Source organism: Oncorhynchus clarkii, chromosome 15 (genome assembly GCF_045791955.1).
Source record: "Oncorhynchus clarkii lewisi isolate Uvic-CL-2024 chromosome 15, UVic_Ocla_1.0, whole genome shotgun sequence".
Taxonomy (NCBI): Eukaryota; Metazoa; Chordata; class Actinopteri; order Salmoniformes; family Salmonidae; genus Oncorhynchus; species Oncorhynchus clarkii.
This window is the reverse complement of record NC_092161.1, coordinates 39424409-39447708: the sequence shown is the minus strand read 5'-3', so window position 1 is coordinate 39447708 and position 23300 is coordinate 39424409. Positions and strand designations below refer to the sequence as shown.

Sequence of the window (23300 nt, the reverse complement as noted above, 5' to 3'; positions counted from 1 at the left end):
CATTTCTCTGATTCGTGATTTTTTGGACGTCTCTAGGGCTATTGGGTTGGATGCTGGTCTAATTTCAATTGATCAGGAAAAGGCATTTGACCGAGTTGAACATCAATATTTATGGCACACGTTTGAGGCGTTTGGGTTCAGCTCTGGTTTTATTGCCATGATAAAGGTGATATATGGTGACATTGAAAGTGTATTGAAAGTTAACGGTGGTTTGAGTGCTCCTTTTAAAGTGTGTAGAGGTATTAGGCAGGGATGTTCTGTGTCAGGGATGTTATATGCTATTGCTATAGGGCCACTACTAAATAGCATTAGAAGTCGCATTGCAGGGGTGTGCCTTTCAGAGGATATTCCTCCTATTCGTCTTTCAGCCTATGCTGATGATGTAGTTGTGCTAGTGAAAAATCAAGCGGAGGTGGATAGCTTGAGTCTAATGGTTGATCGTTTTAGGGGAATATCCTCTGCAAAGGTAAATTGGGAAAAGAGTTGTGCTTTACAGATTGGAGAATGGTCTGGAGGGATCATGGCTTTGCCAGGGGGGCTAGAATGGTGTAAGGGAGGTTTTAAGTATCTTGGAGTGTACCTAGGAGATGAGGGGACTATGGAAAAAAATTGGAGTGGGGTGGTTGAAATGGTGGAAGGGAGGATGAGGAGATGGCGTTGGTTACTATCTCGTATGTCATATAGGGGGCGCACTATTATAGTTAACAAAGTGATTGCCTCTGCACTGTGGCATCGGTTGTCAGTTTTAGAACCACCATCTGGCCTTCTGGCTAAGATACAGGCAATTATTGTGGATTTCTTTTGGGATAAATATCACTGGGTTCTACAAAGTGTTTTGTATTTGTCAAAAGAGGAGGGGGGACAAGGTATTGTACATCTTGCTAGTAGGGCTGCTGCTTTCCGGTTTCAGTTTATTCAAAGGTTGCTTTATGGACCGGAAAATGTGGTGTGGAGAGGGGTGGCAGGTCTTATATTACAGCGGGTTGGAGGATTAGGTTTAAAGAAGGCTTTATTTCTGGTTGATAGTAGCCAGATTTCTAGGGAGGGAGTACCTCCGTTTTACAGAGGCCTTCTCAGAGTGTGGAGCATAATGAAGGTGTCCAGACGAACTTCAGCGGAGTCAGTGCATTGGCTGTTGGAGGAACGTCTGGTGTATGGGGCAAGACTGGATTGTACAACTGCAGCTGTTCCACATTTCTCCAAGATTCTGGTGAAGGGGAAAATCATCACCTTAAGACAGTTAATGGCCATGGCTGGGCCCGCCTTAATGGATGGAAGACGGGTGGCAGAACATTTGGGGATGAGGTCGGAAAGGATTGTCGGACAAATGCTGGGGAGCTGTAGGAAGGCTCTGTCAGCGGAAGAATGGGGTATGCTTAGTAGCCACAAGAAGAAGGTGCAAGATGAAGACGTCTCATTTCCAAAACTAGGGATTACACCAAATATCCCAGAGTCAGAAAGAAAGGCGTTATTGCTGGATTTGAGAGGGTTGGAGGAGGTGGGTTTGGATGAGGTGAATGGGAAGGAATTGTATAGGGGGTGTGTCAAGGTGTTGAATAAAGATAAATTGAAAAATAGAAAAGATACTCCATGGAGGGTAAAATTGGGCATTGATGACAAGGTAAAGCCAGCATGGAGAGCACTGTACAAGCCACCGTTACAAAGGGTGATATGCAATGGAGGGTTTTACATGGCATCATTGCAGTTAATGCTTTTGTATCTGTTATTAACTCAGATGTTAGAGATGGATGTCCTTTTTGTAATATAAGAGAAACCATTTTTCACTGTTTTATGGAGTGTGAGAGGATAAAACCTCTATTGGAAATGCTGGAATCTTTGTTTAAAGCTGTAGGGGAGTTTTTCAATAACACTGTTTTTATTTTGGGGTTTCAATATAGTAAACAACAGAAAAGAAAATGTCAAATGTTAAATTTTATTTTGGGACAAGCTAAGATGTACATTTTTCTGAGTAGGAAACATAAGATAGAAACGGGATATGGGCAGGATGTAAGATGTGTTTTTAAAGGTTTAGTGAAAGCAAGAATAAAAGTAGATTTTAAGTTCTTTTCAGCTGTAAAAGATCTCCTATTATTTGAGGAGAAGTGGGCCTACGAAGGAGCGCTTTGTTTTGTAGAGGAGGGGAAATTATTTTTTGCTGCTGAAATAAGTTGAATGTATATGTTATGCATTTATTTTTGTTTAGGAATTACATTTGTTGTTTCATTTCTGAAAAGGCAGTGTGTCATTATTTATGTTAACACTTGAGTAAAAAATAAAGGTTTTATAAAAACTCAAAACTCTCTCTCTCTCTCTCTCTCTCTCTCTCTCTCTCTCTCTCTCTCTCTCTCTCTCTCTCTCTCTGTCTCTCTCTCTTTCTCTCTCTCTCTCTCTCTGTCTCTCTCTCTCTCTCTCTCTCTCTCTCTCTCTCTCTCTCTCTCTCTCTCTCTGTCTGTCTCTCTGCCGCTCTGCCTCTCTGTCTCTGTGTGTGTGTAGATTCGTAGAGCATGGTGAGTATAACGGGAACTACTATGGGACCAGTCTGGACTCTGTGCATTCTGTCCTGTCCAAGAACAAGGTGTGCCTGCTGGACGTTCAGCCTCATGTGAGTCACACAAGTCCCCGACACATATACATCCTTCCCTTACTTTCCCTCTACCCTCCATGCCTTCATTCTTTGCCTGTACTCTACCCTTCACGTTCACTCCCTCCATCCTCTGTGTCATGTCAGTGACACAAGTTGCCGACACAACCTTGCCTTCCCTCTGCTCTTCCACTCTACCCTTCATTTTCCCTCCCTATGTCTTTCCATCCCTCCCTTCATCCCTTTATCCTTCTCTCCTCTATATTTATATCCCTTTGGCACACTCTGCCTATCTCCTAGAGGAATCTCATCCCTCAGAGGCAGTGCCGGCTTTCCAGAGGCCTTGACTGCTTACTGGGTTACCAACCAAAAGCGGCTTAAATTGGCATTTTTAGCAGCAATTACCGGTAATTTTCCTTATTTGAAGATTTCCTCTTTGGCTTATGTGTCTGGGTGGTGCGATCAGCCTCTCATAAGTGGCCTGTATGTCGCTGAGTCCCCACAAGCCACCATGGCTAAAATCCTATTATCCCAGGCCAGGTCTAGCACCCTGGCCCAACCCTAACTCTCTCACACACACACACACTCAGACATGCCTCTGCCTCAAAGGCGTCCTCTGTTTGTTAAATCTGAGTAGATAATGATTCACGGGCAGAAATACACTATTATATAGATTACATAGATTGCTGGAATGTTTTCAAACCGTCCCTCCCTGACCAAGTAGAAAGCTGTTAACAGAGCCTCTCGGTAGCCCCTGCTGTGTGTGTGTGTGGATCTGTGTGCACTCGTGCCAGCGTGTTGGGTAATACTGCTCTGTGTGTGTGTGCGTGCTCCATTTTGGCTCTTTACCCCGCAGTAGTCGATCACATGAGTTTCATATCAGAGCAGTGTTGCAGAGCGAGTGATGTTGTCTGGTCCCCTGCTGACTGTCTGAGCTCCTGATGAAAGCTTTACTTTCCTCATCTCCTCTGCTCTCCTCTCTCTCTGTGAGGGAGACGAATGGTAGTCTTTCGCTCATGTCTTCGGGGTTGCGTCCCAAATGGCACACTTTTCCCTATTTAGTGCACTACTTTTGACTAGGGCCCTATGATCAAAAGTAGTGCTCTAGATAGGGTATAGAGTGCCATTTGGGGCACAACCTTTGTGTCGGCCTGGGGTTTTGGACCCGCTTCCCAGAACACAGCGAGAGAGGAAGCAGACCAGCGCTGGTTAACACTCCACTCTGCTGCGGTTCTGTACACACACACACACACACACACACACACACACACACATGCTGCATGCTACGTGTCAACGCGACCCAGCCTTGTAATGTTTCATCGCCTCAGTGCTGGGACAGACCAGCTCGACAGACTGAGATCTGTGACTAATTTCACTCTTTCACAATGCGATATCTCCAGATAGATCAACAAGACCCAGTCGTATCCTCTACTCCCCTGACTAATGTGTTGGGAGGACCGAGGTCCTCGTTGTTTGAAGACTAATAACCTGTCACCTATAGAGCACCTTCCCTTGGTCGAGGATCACTTTGGACATTTAATGCATTCATGTGTCATCCTCTGGGATTCTTTGTACTTTGAAATGGTTTGAAACTGTATGAGTTGTTTTACACCTAAGTAAATCGATAGTTCCTTTTTCTTACTGCATCTGTTTCTCTCTCCTCTGTGTGTTGCAGATGATAAAGCACTTGAGGACGGCAGAGTTTAAACCCTACGTGGTGTTTGTGAAGCCGCCGCCCATCGAGCGCCTACGGGAGACCAGAAGGAACGCTAAGGTCATCTCAGGCAAGGACGACAAGGGATCCGCCACGCCGTTCTCGGTAAGACACATCAACATAAACTTTGAAATCTTTTCATATTATCAAGAGAAGCCTTTTCTCCTTGGCCAAGAGAAGAAACCTTTGAATGTTTCACCTTGCCAAAAAATGGCACAGTGACAGAGAAGCCTTGAAACAAAGTTTAAAGTAAAACACTCCGGTAAAACAGGCAGTGTTTTAGAATAACATAATTTTTTTGTTCAAACTGAAAAAAAATTGAAAATATTCACAGAATGGGTTGTTTAATTGCATTGGAAGCACACTTCCCACTCAGACGTCTTCTGTAAAAGTGACATGGTGTGTTTACGTCCATGTTTATGTTTATATATTTTACCTTTATTTAACTAGGCAAGTCAGTTAAGAACAAATTCTTATTTACAATGACGGCCTACCCCGGCCAAACACTAACCCGGACGACACTGGGCCAATTGTGCATCGTTCTATGGGACTCCCAATCACAGCCGGTTGTGATACAGCCTGGAATTGAACCAGGGTTTGTAGTGATCCCTCTAGCACTGAGATGCAGTACCTTAGACTGCTGCACCACTCAGAAGCCTCATAAATGTGACGTTATAAGGTGGGACCAAAGGTGATCCAGCAGTGTTAGAGTACCACATGGCCTAGCTGCTGGTTAACAAGAAGGAGGTTATCAGAGACCCTCGCAGTTTATTCCTCCCTGAAGCCCACCTAAAGGAATAACAGAGACCATCTGGGGCTCTGGGGGAGCTAGCTGTGGTAGTGGTGATGTCATCTTTACTACACACACTTTTCTGCTGCAGGCTAGTGTGTGTGTGTGTGTGTGTGCGTGTGTCTGCTTGTGGTTGCGTGTCTGGATACCTGCGTGCATGTGTGTGTGTTACACACCTTTATACACCAGCCAGTCACAACTCACAGCCGGGCCCCACGTGAAACCAATTAGCCTGAAGCGTGTTGCCGTAGTGGTGGCTGATGGCTTTCCCAGCCCCCGTCAGGTCGTCTCTCCCTACGTGGGGCCACGCTACGGGCCATAGCCCTGGTCACAGCCACAAGCTGGGCCGATGAGGAGAGAAGGGGAGGGGGGATAGAGAGACAGAGAAGAGGGGGAGGGGGAGGTGAGAATGAGAGAGGAGAGGAGGGAGAAAGAGGGAGAGAGAGTCTGGCTGTGATGTTGGAGGTGTGGAGGCTTTCCACAAGGTCGCCGTCAAACAGGACGTGAGAGGGGAGTGTAGAGGAGGAGGGGGAAGGCCGCAGGTGCAGATCAGATTGGCTGGCGGCTCATCTGATGGCCGAATGGTAATGCCTCAAAGCCGCCACCTATATAGTACACAACTTTGGACCAGAGCCCTATGGGTCCTGGTTAAACGTAGTGCACTATAAAGGGAATAGGGAGCCATCTGGAACACAACCTCAGACCCACTCTGAGGTGTTACTCCACACACACCTCTCTGTGTGTTCACCATGACCTAACGCAACACACAGCACAGCAAAGCACAGCAGGGCTCTGGAAAAGGACAGGGTCGCACACAGCAGGTCAGCTCTCACTCAAAACATCCTTCATTGAGCCGTCACTGAGATGTACCGTCACTATTTTAAACATGTCAGAGGCTCAGCAGCTATTCTTAAAGTCATCCTTACTTAAAGCATGAAATGATTACACACATTCAACGAATCACCGCACTGACATAATGACATACTGTATTCAAGTCAGTATGACCACATCCCAGTCATTTACTGTCAACATCTCTGAGATCTCTGATGTGTTTTTCTTTTTATCTCAATAAGAAAAAAGAAAATTATTGTTGGGCTCTTAGATATTAAGGTGTAAAGGTTAGTTACGAGGCCGTAGGTAAGCAGTGCCATCATACACGATGATGACCATCCTGTGGGGTGAGAGGTCATATAGAGGTCAGAGGTCAAAGGCCATGCTATTGACCGTTGTATGACTTTTGGGTGAAAAACTTTTGGTCTCTCTCTGCTCTCAGTGTGACTCCTATGAACAGTAAGCGCTAGTTGTCAGAGACAGGGCAGACTTTTGAGACTTGCTCTGGACTATAATACCTTTATTAGATCTATAGTTCTCTCAGGTAACATAAATGCAACCTCAACGTTTCTTTTTGTTACCTGGTTGGAAAGTGTCCAGTGTAAACCTTTATAGAGATTGACAGGCAGAGTTTTAAACCATCAGATCGCAGCTATTAAAGAAAGAAAGAAAAACCTTGTTTGGTGGAAATGTCACAGCGGTATTTTATTCTCGTCCTGCTGTATTTATTTCAGTGAGAATGCTAGAGGCAGCAGCTCGGGTCTGTTAGAATAATCCATTGTCCCATCCAGACTTCTGGAGAACAGACTTTTCATTGTTTTAACAGAGCTGTATACTGCTCTATTGTTTAACCTGTAATACATTCATATCTGCTTTTAAATGTGTCTGACACTTAATATGAGCCCCAAAAACTCTGATATAATCAGATATATACTGAAATATGGTAATGAATGTGTCCAGATTCCTATTCCTAGTAATAGCAGTATAATAAGTAAAGGGATCATGAGATAGGGTATCTTACCTTTCCCTCTAGCCAAAGCAATGACATTATGTCTTCTTTCAGAGTAAATCGGGGACCTCTTTGCCGAACCAGATCGGTTTTGATATTTTATGTCATTTTAATACATAGGGCAGGTGCTTTTTATGTATATGAATAAAAGCAGATTTTCCGTTGAGGGCCGAGGGGATGGCCAAGAACTCCTGCTGATGGCCAGGACTGAGAAGAGACTGAAGAGAGGGATGAGTCCTGATGCTGGCTCTGAGATCTCTGTGTCCCTTTCTTGGTCTCTGTTTCTTTCTTGGTGTCTGTTTCTCTCTCTGTCTCTTTCTTTTTCCTCGTCTCTGTCTCTGGTTTTCTCTCTTTCTCTCTCTCTCTCTTTGTCTTTCTCTCTCTCTTTCCCTGTCTTTCTGTCCCTATCTCTCTCTTCCTCTCTCTTTCTGTCCATCTTGGTCTGTCTGTCTGTCTCTCTCATGTTCTTGTTTTCTTTCTTTCTCTCCTTCTCTCCCCATAATGTAAACGGTCACCCTTACCTGGCCTGCTATGATCATAGAGAGGGAGACATGCCATGGCATGGACACTGCCTGACTGGTTGACATGGAAAAGGCATACACAGCGTCTCTAGGGCTCGTTCTGTCCAGTGTCTACCCCACTGCCCTGCTGCAAGCATAGAATTCAATAATTGAATGTATCTCTATGGCTGCCAGTTTCTGGTCTAAGGTTCAAAGGGTTGGAGAGCTGCTGGCGGTAGTAGCTGAGTGTGCTTCCCAAATGGCACCCTATTCCCTGCACCACTACTTTTGACCAGAGCTCTAATGGGTGCTCTATATAGGGAGCTATTTGGGATGTAGCCTGGGTCACTGGGTCCACATCCAGCAGTTCTAGGCTTTCTGAGGGCTGACCACAGAGGAAGGCTACCAAGGATCAGCAGCCTCAGATCACTGGAGGGAATATATGGTGGACGGACCGACAGACTGAGCCGCTTCAACTTCCTCTCAGCCCAGGCCAACGAACCTAGTGCTCCCTCCTCAACCTTATCCCTTCCTCTGAGACAGAGGATGATAAAACCATCATGTCTTCTTGCAGAAGACAATAGACTGTGAGATAATGTGGGTGGATTTTTACTGCCTTGTACAGTAGATGAGAGAGAGAAAGAGAGAGAGAGAGTCATGGTCAAAACATATTGATGCAACAGTATCTGAGATGGGAAGAGGTCTGTCCATAATAGAGTAGAGTAGTGGCCTGAGGGCACACACTTAATGTGTTGTGAAATCTGTAATGTTTTTAATTGTATATAAAAGCCTTAATTTTGCTGCATCCCAGGGAAGCAGCTAATGGGGATCCATAATAAATACAAATACCATAGAGGGCAGTGTTGGCATTCAGAGGCAGGGTAGCCTAATGGTTAAGAGCATTGCGCCAGTAACTGAAAGGTTGCTGGTTTGAATCCCCGAGCCGATTAGATGAACGATCTGTTGATGTGCCCTTAAGCAAGGAACTTAACCCTAGTTGCTCTGGATAAGAGCGTCTGCTAAATGACTCAAATGTAAATGTTTGTAGACTGGCTTGAAAATGCAGTCTGTGTCATGGTGACCATTTAACTAATCAACTATGAGGTGTTAAAACCACTAGCAAGGGGGACATTCTAAAATTGTATTCTTCTGTCTGTCTGTCAGTGTCTGTCGTCAGTGTGTTTTTGTGCATCAATTTGTTTGTTTCTGTTTGTGTTCCTGCCTATGAATGTTTCTGAATACAGTATGTGTACAGTATTTATATTTGTGTGTTTGGCAGAGTCCCTGAGTGTGACCATATCTCAGCGGAGATCTGAAGCCCAGTGTTCCTTTAGAAAAAGGAGCTAGCTAAATCAAATCAAATCTAATTTTTTTGGTCACATGCACATGGTTAGCAGATGTTATTGCAAGTGTTGCAAAATGCTTGTGCTTCTAGTCCCAACCATGCAGCAATATCAACAAGTAATCTAACAATTCCACAACAACTACCTTATACACGCACATCTAAGTAAAGGGATAAAATAAGAATATATACATATAAACACAGTGTCAAGAAAAAGTATGTGAACCCCTTGGAAATACCTGGATTTCTGCATAAATTTGTCATGCAATTTTATCTGATCTTTATCGAGGTCACAACAATAGACAAATAGTCTGCTTAACCTAATAACACACAAACAATTATATGGTTTCATGTCTTTATTGAACACACAGTGTAAACATTCACAGTGCAGGGTGGAAAAAGTATGTGAACCCTTGGATTTAATAACTGGTTGACCATCCTTTGGCAGCAATAACCTCAACTAAAAGTTTTCTGTAGTTTTGTAGATCAGATCTGTACAACAGTCAGGAGGAATTTTGGACCATTCCTCTTCACAAAACTGTTTCAGTTCAGCAATATTCTTGGGATGTCTGGTGTGAACAGCCCTCTTGAGGTTAGGCCACAGCATCTCAATCGGGTGGAGGTCAGGAATCTGACTGGGCCACTCCAGAAGGTGTATTTTCTTCTGTTGAAGCCATTCTGTTCTTGATTTACTTCTGTGTTTTGGGTCGTTGTCCTGTTGCATCACCCAACTTCTGTTGAGCTTAAATTTGGTCGGACAGCCTAACATTCTCCTGCAAAATGTCTTGATGAACTTGAGAATACATTTATCCGTCGATGATAGCAAGCTGTCCAGGCCCTGAGACAGCAGAGCAGCCCCAATCCATGATGCTCTCTCCACCATACTTTACAGTTGAGATGAGGTTTTGATGTTGGTGTGCTGAGCCTTTTTTTCTCCACACAGTGTTGTGGTCCTTCCCTAACAACTCAACTGTAGTTTCCACATAATATTTTGCCAGTACCGCTTTGGAACATCTAGGTGCACTTTTGCAAACTTCAGACGTGTAGCAATGTTTTGTTTGGACAGCAGTGGCTTCCTCTGTGGTGTCCTCCCATGAACTCCATTCATGTTTAGTGTTTTATGCATAGTGGAGATGTTAGCATGTTCCAGAGATTTCTGTAAGTCCTTAGCTGACACTCTAGGATTCTTCATAACCTCATAGAGCATTATGCGGCTGTGCTCTTGCAGTCGTCTTTGCAGGACGGCCCCTCATAGGGAGAGTAGCAACAGTGCTGAACTTTCTCCATTTATACACAATTTGTCTTACTGTGGACTGATGAACATCAATGCTTTTAGAGATACTTTTGTAACCCTTTCCAGCTTTATGCAAATCAACAATTCTTAATCTTAGTTCTTCTGAGATCTCTTTTGTTCAAGGCATAGTTCACATCAAATCAAAGTTTATTTGTCATGTGCGTTGACTACAACAGGTGTGGACCTTACAGTGAAATGCTTACTTACCAGCTCTAACCAATAGTGCAAAAAATTTATTAGGTGAACAATAGGTAGGTAAAGAAATAAAACAACAGTAAAAAGACAGACTATATACAGTAGCGAGGCTATAAAAGTAGCGAGGCTACATACAGACACCGGTTAGTCAGGCTGATTGAGGTAGTATGTACATGTAGATATGGTTAAAGTGACTATGCATATATGATTAACAGAGAATAGCAGAAGTGTAAAAGAGGGGTTGGCGGGTGGTGGGTGGGACACAATGCAGATAGCCCGGTTAGCCACTGTGCAGGAGCACTGGTTGGTCAGCCCAATTGAGGTAGTATGTACATGAATGTATAGTTAAGCATAAAAAGAGGGGTTGGGGAGGCACACAATGCAAATAGTCCGGGTAGCCATTTGATTACCTGTTCAGGGGTCTTGGGGGTAAAAACAGTTGAAAAGCCATTTTGTCCTAGACTTGGCACTCCGGTACCACTTGCCATGCGGTAGTAGAGAGAACAGTCTATGACTGGGGTGGCTGGGGTCTTTGACAATTTTTAGGGCCTTCATCTGACACCGTCTGGTGTAGAGGTCCTGGATGGCAGGCAGCTTAGCCCCAGTGATGTACTGGGCCGTACGCACTACCCTGTGTAGTGCCCTGCGGTCAGAGGCAGAGCAGTTGCCGTACCAGGCAACATGCTCTCGATGTTGCTGCTGTAGAACCTTTTGAGGATCTCAGGACCCATGCCAAATCTTTTTAGTTTCCTGAGGGGGAATAGGCTTTGTCATGCCCTCTTCACGACTGTCTTGGTGTTTGGACCATTCTAGTTTGTTGTTGATGTGGACACCAAGGAACTTGAAGCTCTCAACCTGCTCCACTACAGCCCCGTCGATGAGAATGGGGGCGTGCTCGGTCCTCCTTTTCCTGTAGTCCACAATAATCTCCTTAGTCTTGGGATAGGTTGTTATTCTGGCACCACCCGGCCAGGTCTCTGACAACCTCCCTATAGGCTGTCTCGTCGTTGTTGGTGATCAGGCCTACCACTGTTGTGTCACCTGCAAACTTAATGATGGTGTTGGAGTCGTGCCTGGCCATGCAGTCGTGGGTGAACAGGGAGTACAGGAGGGGACTGAGCACGTACCCCTGGGGAGCTCCAGTGTTGAGGATCAGCGTGGCAGATGTGTTGCTACCTGCTCTCACCACCTGGGGGTGGCCCGTCAGGAAGTCCAGGATCCAGTTGCAGAGGGAGGTGTTTAGTCCCAGGATCCTTAGCTTAGTGATGAGCTTTGAGGGTACTATGGTGTTGAACACTGAGCTGTAGTCAATTAATAGCATTCTCATATAAGTGTTCCTTTTGTCCAGGTTGCCTTTGTGTTCTTGGGCACGGGGACTATGGTGGACTGCTTGAAACATGTTGGTGTTACAGACTTAATCAGGGACATGAAAATGTCAGTGAAGACACCTGTCAGTTGGACAGCACATGCCCGGAGCACACGTCCTGGTAATCGGTCTGGCCCCGCAGCCTTGTGTATGTTGACCTGTTTAAAGGTCTTACTCACGTCGGCTACGGAGAGTGTGATCACACAGTTGCCTGGAACAGATTATGCTATCATGCATGCCTCAGTGTTGCTTGCCTTGAAGTGAGCATAGAAGCGATTTAGCTCATCTGGTAGGCTTGTGTTACTGGGCAGCTCGCGGCTGTGCTTCCCTTTGTAGTCTGTAATAGTTTGCAAGTCCTGCCACATAAGACGAGTGTCGGAGCCGGTGTAGAATGATTCGATCTTAGCCCTGTATTGTCGCTTTGCCTGTTTGATGGTTCGTCACAGGGCATAGCAGGATTTCTTGAAAGCTTCCCGGGTTAGAGTCCTGCTCCTTGAAAGCGGCAGCTCTAACCTTTAGCTCAGTGCGAATGTTGCCTGTAATCCATGGCTTCCGGTTGGGGTATGTACGTACAGTCACTGTAGGGACGACGTCTTCGATGCACTTACTGATAAAGCCAGTGACTGATGTGGTGTACTCCTCAATGTCATCGGAAGAATCCCGGAACATGTTCCAGTCTGTGATAGCAAAACAGTCCTTAAGTTTCCCTGCATTAAAGTCTCCGGCCACTAGGAGCGCCACCTCTCGGTGAGTGGTTTCCTGTTTGCTTATTTCCTTATTCAGCTGACTGAGTGCGGTCTTAGTGCCAGCATCTGTCTGTGGTGGTTAATAAACAGCCACAAAAAGTATAGCTGAAATCTCTCTAGGCAAGTAGTGTGGCCTGCAATATATCACAATATACTCTACTTCAGGCGAGCAAAATCTAGAGACTTCCTTAGATTTCGTGCACCAGCTGTTGTTTACAAATATGCACAGACTGCCCCCCTCATCGTGTGCTGTTCTATCTTGCCGGGCCATGTCGTCATTCAGCCACAATTCCGTGAAACATAGGATATTACAGTTTTTGATGTCCCGTTGGTAGGATATTTGTGATCGTACCTCGTCTAGTTTATTGTCCAATGATTGCACGTTGGCGAGTAATATTGATGGTAACGGCAGCTTTCCCACTCGCCTTTTTCGGGTCCAGATCTGGCATCCGCCTCTTTGTCCTCTGTACCTGTGTCGCTTCCACTTGCAAATAACGTGGATGTCGGCCCTGCCGGCTGTTTGGAGGATGTCTTATGCGTCTTGTTTGTTGAAGAAAAACTCTTTGTCTAATCCGAGGTGAGTGATCGCTGTCCTGATATCCAGAAGCTCTTTTTTGCCGTAAGATACGGTTGCAGAAACATTATGTACAAAATAAGTTACAAATAACGTGAAAAAAACACATAATAGCACAATTGGTTGGGCGCCCTTAAAACTGCTGCCATTTCTTCCGGCGTTATTTCTACCGGCAATGCTTCTTGTGAATAGCGAACTCAAATTTTGTGAGTGTTTTTTATAGGGCAAGGCAGCTCTAACCAACATCTCCAGTCTCATTGATTCATTGATCTCATTGATTGGACTCCAGGTTAGCGGACTCCTGACTCACATACTTTTTCCAATCTACACTGTGAAATTATGTATTCAATACAGACAAGAAAAATATAATAATTTGTGTGTTATTAGTTTAAGCACACTATGTTTGTCTGTTTGAGGACCAATTTATGCAGAAATCCAGGTCATTCAAAAGGGTTCAGATACTTTTTCTTGCCACTGTATATGGCTGAGCAATAACCGAGCGGCATAGGCAAGGTGCAATAGATGGTATAAAATACAGTATATACATATGGGATGAGTAATGCAAGACATGTATACATCATTATTAAAGTGGCAATAATAAAGTGACTATTGATCCATTTGTTAGAGTGGCCAATGATTTCAAGTCTGTATGGAGGCACCAGCTTCTCTATGTTAGTGATGGCCTTTTAACAGTCTGATGGCCTGTTTTTCAGTTTCTCGGTCCAAGCTTTGCTGCACCTGTACTGACCTCACCTTCTTGATGGTAGCGGTGTGAGCAGGCAGTGGTTGTTGTCCTTGATGATATTTTTGGCCTTCCTGTGACATTGTGTGCTGTAGGTGTTCTGGAGGGCAGATAGTTTGCCCCCAGTGATGCACTGTGCAGACCGCACCACCCTCACCACCCTGTGCAGACCGCACACTGTCTGTGTGGGTGGACCATTTCAGTTTGTCTGATGTGTACGCAGAGGAACTTAAAACTTTCCACCTTCTCCACTGCTGTCCCTTCGACGTGTATATGGGGGTGCTCCCTCTGCTGTCCACAATCATCTCCTTTGTTTTGTTGATATTGAGTGAGAGGTTGTTTTCCTGACACCCCACTCCGAGTGCCCTCACCTCCTCCCTGTAGGCTGTCTCATCATTGTTGGTAATCAAGCCCACTACTGAGTTGGAGGTGTGCGTGGCCACGCAGTCGTGGGTGAACAGGGAGTAGTGGAGGGGGCTGAGCACGCACCCTTGTGGGGCCCCAGTGTTGAGGGTCAGCAAAGTGGAGATGTTGTTTCCTACATTCACCACCTGGGGGCGGCACGTCAGAAAGTTCAGGATTCAATTGCACAGGGTGGGGTTGAGACCCAGGGCCTCCAGCTCCAAGATTTTGGAGGGTACTATGGTGTTGAATGCTGGGTTGTAGTCAATGAACAATATTCTTACATAGGTATTCCTCTTGTCCAGATGGGTTAGGGCAGTGTGATGGCAATTGCATCGTCTGTGGAACTGTTTGGGCAGTATGCAAATTGAAGTGGGTCTAGGGTGGCCGGTAAGGTGGAGGTGATATGATCCTTGACTAGTCTCTCAAAGCACTTCATGATGACAGAAGTGAGTGCGACGGGGCCTTCTTGGGTACAAGAACAATGGTGGCCATCTTGAAGCATGTGGGGACAGCAGACAGGGATAGGGAGCGATTGAATATGTATGTAAACACACCAGCCAGCTGGTCTGCGCATGCTTTGAGGACGTGACTTGGGATGCCATCTGGGCCAGCAGCCTTGCGAGGATTAACACGTTTAAATGTTTTACTCACGTCGGCCACGGAGAAGGAGGAGGGTGGGGGGGGGGGGGTGCAGTCCTTGTTAGCGGGACGCGACGGTGGCACTGTATTATCCTCAAGGCGGGCAAAGAAGGTGTTTAGTTTGTGTAGAAGCGTGATATCGGCATCCTTGACGTGGCTGGTTTTCTTTTTGTAGTCCGTAATTTCCTGTAAACTCTGCCACATACGTCTCGTGTTTGAGCAGTTGAATTGCGACTCCACTTTGTCCCTGTACTGGCATTTAGATTGTTTGATTGCCTTGCGGAGGGAATAACTACACTGTTTATATTCAGCCATATTCCCATACCTCTTTCCATGGTTAAATGAGTTCGCACTTTCAGTTTTGCACAAATGCCGCCATCCATCCACTTTTTCTGGTTACGGTAGGTTTTAATAGTCACAGTGAGTACAACATCTCCAATGCACATCTTTTGTAAACTCTTTTATGAAACCGAGTCAGCAAATAGATCAATGTTCAAATCAAATCAAATCAAATGTATTTATATAGCCCTTCGTACATCAGCTGATATCTCAAAGTGCTGTACAGAAACCCAGCCTAAAACCCCAAACAGCAAGCAATGCAGGTGTAGAAGCACGGTGGCTTGGAAAAACTCCCTAGAAAGGCCAGAACCTAGGAAGAAACCTAGAGAGGAACCAGGCTATGAGGGGTGGCCAGTCTTCTGGCTGTGCCTGGTAGAAATTATGGCCAAGATGTGCAAATGTTCATAGATGATTAGAAGGGTCAAATAATAATAATCACAGTGGTTGTCGAGGTTGCAAAAGGTCAGCACCTCAGGAGTAGTTGTCATTTGGCTTTTCATAGCCGATCATTCAGAGTATCTCTACCACTCCTGCTGTCTCTAGAGAGTTGAAAACAGCAGGTCAGGGAACAGGTAGCACGTCCGGTGAACAGGTCAGGGTTCCATAGCCGCAGGCAGAACAGTTGAAACTGGAGCAGCAGCACGGCCAGGTGGACTGGGGACAGCAAGGAGTCATCAGGCCAGGTAGTCCTGAGGCATGGTCCTAGGGATCAGGTCCTCTGAGAGAGAGAAAGAAAGAAAGAAAGATAGAAAGAAAGAGCGAATTAGAGAGTGCATACTTAAATTCACACAGGACACCGGATAAGACAGGAGAAATACTCCAGGTATAACAGACTGACCCTAGCCCCCCGACACATAAACTACTGCAGCATAAATACTGGAGGCTGAGACTGGAGGGGTCGGGAAAGTAAAGCCATTCAGTAAAGCCATTCTACTGCCAGTGTTTGTCTATAGAGGTTGCATTTTATACACCTGTCACCTCGACTTCACCTCGATTTTTTTTACACCTGTCCGCAACGGGAAACGGCCAAATCCACTCATTTGAAGGGGTGTCCACATACTTTTGTATATACAGTAAAGTGTAGCTACAGTAGTAGGTTCATGTGCCCAAGCCATTTCCTTTTCTGAAGGCCTCCCATTTTGAATGCCTTGTTCACACACTGTCATTGGCCTGTCACTATGTCCAAAGTGGCATGTATCAATTATGGATCTGTTACTGGTTTTGTCTGTCTCTTTGTCAATCACAGATATGTTTTCTGCTTTTAGGCTTTTTTATTTTATTTTGTATCCAATGGAGCAAATTATGAAAATTCCTTGAGGTTTTGTGTGTAAGGTTTTGTAAAGAGGTCTAGGTGACCTTCAGGGTCAAGCAGCTCTCTGTTTGTGTAATGCAGACACTGGGAGTCAGGAAGCAAGTACAGGGGGTAACTTTAATAATAAATAGGACAATACAAAACAAGAGTAGCGTCTGGACATGAGAAACTAATACTGCCTGGGAAAAGAACCAAAGGGAGTGACAGATATAGGGGAGGTAATCATAGAAGTGATGGAGTCCAGGTGAGACGCAGGTGCGCGTAACGATGGTGGCAGGTGTGTGTAATAATAAGTAAACAGGCGAAAATGAGCACCAGAGAGGGGGAGCGGAATAAGACGTGACAGATTGGGTCATTCTGTCTGTTTATTTGTTTTATGGCTGTTATGTTTGTGTTTATGTGAATGTCTCACTAACTCATGCCCGTTACTCTTTCTTCATAGGCCATCGACAACAGCTTGACCCTGAGATAAGCAGAAAGTACATTTATTTTTCTCTCAAAACAGACAGTAAAATATCTATTCTATTCCATGATATTCTTGTCCAACAGGAGGAGGACTTCCTGGAAATGGTGAGCACCGGCCAGCAGATGGAGAGCCAATACGGCCACTTGTTTGAGAAGGTGATCGTCAACGACGACCTGACAGCAGCATTCAGTGAACTGAATGCGGCTCTGAAGAAGATGGAGACAGACACTCACTGGATACCCATCAGATGGACTCACTCCTGAGAACCACGGAGAGAGAGAGACTTTTTGAGGAAGAAGATTAAAAAGGGAAGGACTTTTTAACAAAGTTGTTAGTATATTTATATATTTTACCCTTATTTCTGCCATGTGTGTGGTGGGCGTTGTTGGATAGCAGTGAACTGACTTTATATATTGCACTACCCACAGGGCTCTGGACAAGGTACTATGTAGGAAATATGGTGCCATTTTGGGACGAAGCCTGTATCTCTCTCTGGGTCTTCCACTGGGCCCTGTCCAGCTCAGTCAACAGTCAATGCACTGGACATCTTGAGGGTGGGGATGGTCTGATCTGGTTTTAGACCGCTGCTCTGTCTTCAGATCGCTTTCACTGTGACTGCCAATCAGTGCTGTGCCAGTACGTACTGTAACTACGAGCTCCTTCCTTAGTGTGTTTTTAACATTAGTTTATAGAAAACAAAGGGATTTGTATTTTTCTGTTTCTTAATTGACAGTGGGCGGTGTTTACATGTACATTTCTGTATGTTACTGCAAAGCCTCAAGAAGAGAATAATGGGGAAAGAGATACAAATAAACATTTTGCCTTCAAGTCTTAAACTCCGCTTCGGTCCAAAAGTTCACCCTTTTCTCTATGTAGTGCACTACTTTTGACCAAGGCCCATAGCAATCTGGTCAAAAATAGTCCACTATATAGGGGTAGGGTGCCATTTCTGATGCACCTTCAAACTCCGATAAACTATGCCCTTGCCGTTTTATCGCTTCCATAGACGGTTATGCCAAGATGGCAAAGCAAAATGCTACAGTACACTCATCGAAGGGCAACAACAGGTGTCATTTTATTTAAGAGAAATTAATATATTTTCATATTTTTCTGCTATTTTACATACCTTTTATATATGACATATTTCTAACATATTTTATAAACAAGCACCATGATACTGTCACTGTATAACCTGAGGTGATTCCTGACGTTACTTTGATGTTGGAAGCCTTCTTTCAAGGCATCAGACAGTGTCTTGTCGTTGTACCTCAAGTTCCCGTGCCCTACTTACACAGAGTGCATTCTAAACGGCACCCTTATTCCCTATATAGGGATTTAGGACAACGCCTAGGTGTTTTATACTTTTTTATTTAGGAGCTATTAAAAAGAGATATTTAAACCCTACTTTGAATACTTTACTCATGACGGTGACCAGGCAGCAAAACAATTTGCCAATTAAACTACCAGACATTGGCTTGTCATTTGTAAGTAAAATGTTCTCAATCTAGTATAATTAGGGTGGAGTGGAGTTAGCCTTAATTTATTCTCATAAAACAGGCCTAAAACAAGGAACCTTACAGAGGGCTCCATAGCGCTAATAGATTTACAACAGACCGAAGAAAAGTAGCTGCTTCTAACTTAACAAGGTTCAGGTTATATAGAGAAAGGGTAGTTGAGTTGGTAGTCCTCCACACCTCTCTTTGAATTTCCCTCCTGTCTGTCTGTCTGTCTGTCTGTCTATCCCTCTACCCTTTCCCTGCTATTCAGTTTCTGTATCCCACAGTTAGGTGGCTAGACTATAAAGTGTATGTTGGATTGTTTGATGAGATCATTTCTGGAGCTATGATGTTGAGGGTTTAAAATTCTGGTAACTTTCCCCAAATTGTATGGACAGTTACCAGAATGTTGCAACCCTAATCATGTCTGATGTTCAAAGACACTACACAAATGGAAGGTTCATTCGGCTTCCTCTCGACATTTCATACAGTTCCTCCTGTATAGGGTAGCAATTATTTATATATTTTTCATTCCTTGGTTTTCCAGGATTCCTGGTTGGAATATTCCTGGAATCAGGAGGGAATTACCAGGAGATCCTCGAATCCTTACCGGAATTCTCCAACCCTACTCCTGTAGTCTGGGTTTAGGCCCTGCTGGGTGCAGTGACCTCACGAGCAGTGACCTCATGTTCTCTCTCTTCCCAAGTTTTCACACTTACACCACCAACCATAGGTGTTAGTTAGTTAGCTCCGTTTCCAGCTAAGGTCATGAAGAGGCACCACAGCTATCTCTCTTTCTCTGTCTGGTGTCTGTTTTCTCTTTTGAAGCTGTTCTCTCTCTCTCTCTCTTTTCTTTTATCCCTTTATTTTTATTGATCAAAACATGTCTTTATATCACAGGTGCGCCTGTTTAGTTTTTTTCTGATTATCAATCTTATTTAAAAGGATATTTTTGTTTCAGGTTAAGCCACTAGAATACCATGTTTATCTACACTTCCGGTTTAAGCCTTAAGTTTTCCCATCATTTTATTACATGTTCATGTTATGTTAGGTTCATAATTACCCTCTAGCCATCCGTATCATTGATCGGATTCAGAAGTTCAGTCTGTGAGGGTATTTTTCTTCAGACTGAATATGAAATACTTTATTTGGCAAGTTATAAGAGTTTTCTTTTTATTTGTACATTTTATATTAAAATATTCAACCAAATGTGTACTTTTTAAGATGTTAATAAGTATGGCAAGTGAACGATGATTGTAGCCGTGAGAGAACTTTCCTCTCATAACAGTGATATGGGACACTTGGGGTTGTTAGAATCGTGTGTCTAGAATGTGTTTCTGAGCCCTTGAGTGCCATTTAGCTCAACTTTCACTCGCACCGATGAAGAAGAAAAACACCTTCACAGAGACACTTTGAGTGCACACTTGTGTAAATAGAACTCAGATGCTATGTCTGAAATGGAACCTGATTCCCTTTATAGTGCACTACTTTTCACCAGGGCCCATAAGTAATGCACTATGTAGGGAATAAGGTGCCATTTGGGATGAAACCTCACATTCACATCTTTCATCTGTAGATGTCTGACTTCACCAGAGAGCAGTGATCATTGCTAATTTATTTATCATCTAAGCAATTACTGTCGTAGACAGCTCTGCTGTGTTGACATCCTAGCCTCAGAGAGACCATTGATATCAATCAATCAATCATCACCTAAATGAGAGCTCTGAGTTGAGTAGGGTCCCGGGGTGAGGACTGAAACCTGTGTCTATATATCTGTCTATTTGTTGAAACTTGAGGCCTGCAGTGCTGCCTAATTAAACAATGTTATGTTGTCTAACGGGCCAAATGACTAACTCAGGTGTCACTAACTGGGCCTGGACCTTCAAACACAATGGCTTTAGTATAGCAGAAGGGGATCTGGAGAAGTCCTAAGGCTACATCCAAAGATGGCACCCTATTCCCTACTGTACATAGTGCACTACTTTTGGCCAGAGCCTTGGTCAAAAGTAGTGCACTATATATGGTATAGGGTGCCATTTGGGACAAGGGCTCAGATTGTCTGAGTGGCACTCAGAAAAATGCTTGATGACGATCCAAAACAAACCCTTCTGCCCAAGACAGGTCGCCTCAGTAACCTTCACATTCCCTCTGTTCCACAGAGCTCACATTGATGACTGCCGTGTGGAGCAGGGCAGGAGTTCACAGGCCCAGGCAGGGAGGGAGGGATGAAGAGGAGGAGAAGAGAGGGGGGTGAGGAGTGGAGCAGGACCGGAGTTCACAGGCCCAGGCAGGGAGGGAGGGATGAGGAGGAGGAGAAGAGAGGGGGGTGAGGAGTGGAGCAGGACAGGAGTTTGCAGGGAGGGATAAGGAGGTTAGGAAAGGGGGAGGAGGTAGGGAGGACAGGAGTTTACAGGCTAAGATAGGAAAAGAAGGTTGATGAGAGGGAGATAGAGGGAAGGATGAGGAGCAGGAAAGAGGTGGATGGGAACAGGCCCGGAGGGAGTGGTGTGGAAAGGAGAGGAGGGAGCGGGGAGGAGAGTGGGGGAAGGTCAGGGAGAGGTAATGGCACTCTGTGAGGAGGCCAAAGGGGAAGGGTTTCACTCTCCTCTTCCCCTTAATTGGGATTAAGGAGTGATGTGGGACTCACTCACTTACTCGCCGTGCTCCACAGTACCTGTGCGTCCCAAATGGTACCCTATTCCCTTTATAGTGCACTCACTTACTCGCCGTGCTCCACAGTACTTGTGTGTCCCAAATGGTACCCTATATAGTGCACTACTTTTGTCCATGGTCCAAAGGGTAGTATAGTAGTGCACTATAAAGGGAATAGGGTGCCATTTTGAGCGCACATTTGTAAGTGGGGACATGAGAAGGAGCTGGAGCTGGCCCGACATGCCAGGCTTTTAGAGGTAAGAAAGAGAGAGGGAGGGACACAGAGGGAGAGAGGGAGGAAGACAGATTTCCACTTGGGTTTTACCTTCCAAAAGCCATCAAGCTCAATGATCCATATTTAACACAAGAAAAATACTGCCTCACATCGTCCCCCGGGCGTGGGAAACCAGAGCTGTGGGAACGTGGGCCGAGTGACAGGTAAGAAAAGGTTGTAGAGCTTCTAAGTGAGCGCTGAATTTCCCTCCACGTCATAACAGCCATGTTATCGGTGCTCACTGTCTGATCTGCATCCCAAATGGCACCCTATATTTTCCCTTTATAGTGCACTACATTTGACCAGAGCCCTATGGGTACCCTATTCCATTTATAGTGCACTACTTTTGACCAGAGCCCTATGGGTACCCTAATTCCCTTTATAGTGCACTACTTTTGGCCAGGGCCCTATGGGTACCCTATTCCCTTTATAGTGCACTACTTTTGACCAGAGCCCTATGGGTACCCTATTCCCTTTATAGTGCCTCTACTTTTGACCAGAGCCCTATGGGTACCCTATTCCCTTTATAGTGCACTACTTTTGACCAGAGCCCTATGGGTACCCTAATTCCCTTTATAGCGCACTACTTTTGACCAGGGCCCTATGGGTACCCTATTCCCTTTATAGTGCACTACTTTTGACCAGGGCTCATTTGGGATGCAAACTGTGTTTGGGGATGGCTGGCTGGGTGTCCTGGGTAAAGGTGTCTTCCCAGCCTCCAATGAGCCAAAGTGACTGGAGTCACTTCCATCTCCACTCTCCTGTCCTCTCTGGTTTAGTTCTTCTCTGAACAGCTCACACAGGATTTGTCCCAATATAGGGCCCGATTCTGACCCGAGTTAAGCGCACGCGTAAATGGAATGTATTTCCCTTTTTATGCACTTTTCTCTATGTGTATTATGACGAACTTAAACATGAGAATAGCGTGCTTTTAACCCACTATTCATTTTGGGTGGAGATCGAATAAATGAAGGTGTGGCTGAGATGTGTACAGATATGCTGTATTCTGACTTTGACTTAATTCCCCAATAATTCCACCACCTTTACGCATGAAGAATCCATGAAGAAGTTCTAGCGAACGTACTGGTTCCAAGTAGAAAAAACATCTACTTTTTTCAGATAGAAATAACACCATTGTCCATGCACTTTAATTGACATATTTATAAGAGATATTGATTAGAGATATGTAAATGAGTAATCCATTTGGATAAGGGAATTGTAAAAACACTACATTACCAAAAGTATGTGGACACCTGCTCGTCGAACATCTCATTCCAAAATCATGGGCATTAATATGGAGTTGGTCCTCCCTTTGCTTCTATAACAGCCTCCAGTCTTCTGGGAAGGCTTTCCACTAAATGTTGGAACATTGCTGCCGGGGACTTGCTTCCATTCAGCTACAAGAGCATTAGTGAGGTCAGGCACTGATGTTTGGCACTAAGGCCTGGCTCACAGTCAGCGTTCCAATTCATCCCAAAGGTGTTCGATGGGGTTGAGGTCAGAGCTCTGTGCAGTTTAGTTAAGTTCTTTCACACTGATCTTGATAAACCATTTCTGTATGGACCTCACTGAAACAGGAAAGGGCCTTCCCCAAACTCTTTCCACAAAGTTGGAAGCACAGAATCGTCTAGAATGTCATTGTATTCTGTGGAACTAAGGGGCCTAGCCTTAACAATGAAAACAGCCCCAGACTATTATTCCTCCTCCACCAAACTTTATAGTTGGCACTACGCATTGGGGCAGGTAGCGTTCGCCAAACCCAGATTAGTCCGCCAGACTGCCATACGGTGAAGAGTGATTTATCACTCCAGGGAACGCATTTCCACTGCTGCAGAGTCCAATGGAGTTAAGCTTTAGACCACTCCAGCCGACGCTTGGCATTGCGTATGGTGATCTTAGGCTTGTGTGCGGTCATGGAAACCCATTTCATGAAGCTCCCGACAAACAGTTCTTGTGCTGAACAAAGACATGTAAGCTAATTAAAATGTCATGGAGCGGCGTGCAGACCAAGCCGTAACAGTTTGAACCTGACG

The 23300-nt window shown here is 44.8% G+C and overlaps 1 protein-coding gene across 3 annotated transcripts in view; it reads left to right on the top strand.

The window, feature by feature from the left end:
* Nucleotides 1–19550, top strand: part of LOC139367250 (MAGUK p55 subfamily member 7-like) — a 253226-nt gene extending 233676 nt beyond the window's left edge. For all 3 annotated transcript variants that reach the window (XM_071105496.1, XM_071105497.1, XM_071105498.1), the window contains 3 exons: nucleotides 2494–2602; nucleotides 4257–4400; nucleotides 16929–19550. In XM_071105496.1, coding sequence (XP_070961597.1) covers nucleotides 2494–2602; nucleotides 4257–4400; nucleotides 16929–17108 — 433 coding nt within the window. In that variant the 3' untranslated portion in view covers nucleotides 17109–19550. The remainder of the gene's footprint in view (nucleotides 1–2493; nucleotides 2603–4256; nucleotides 4401–16928) is intronic.
* Nucleotides 19551–23300: the final 3750 nt, after the last annotated feature.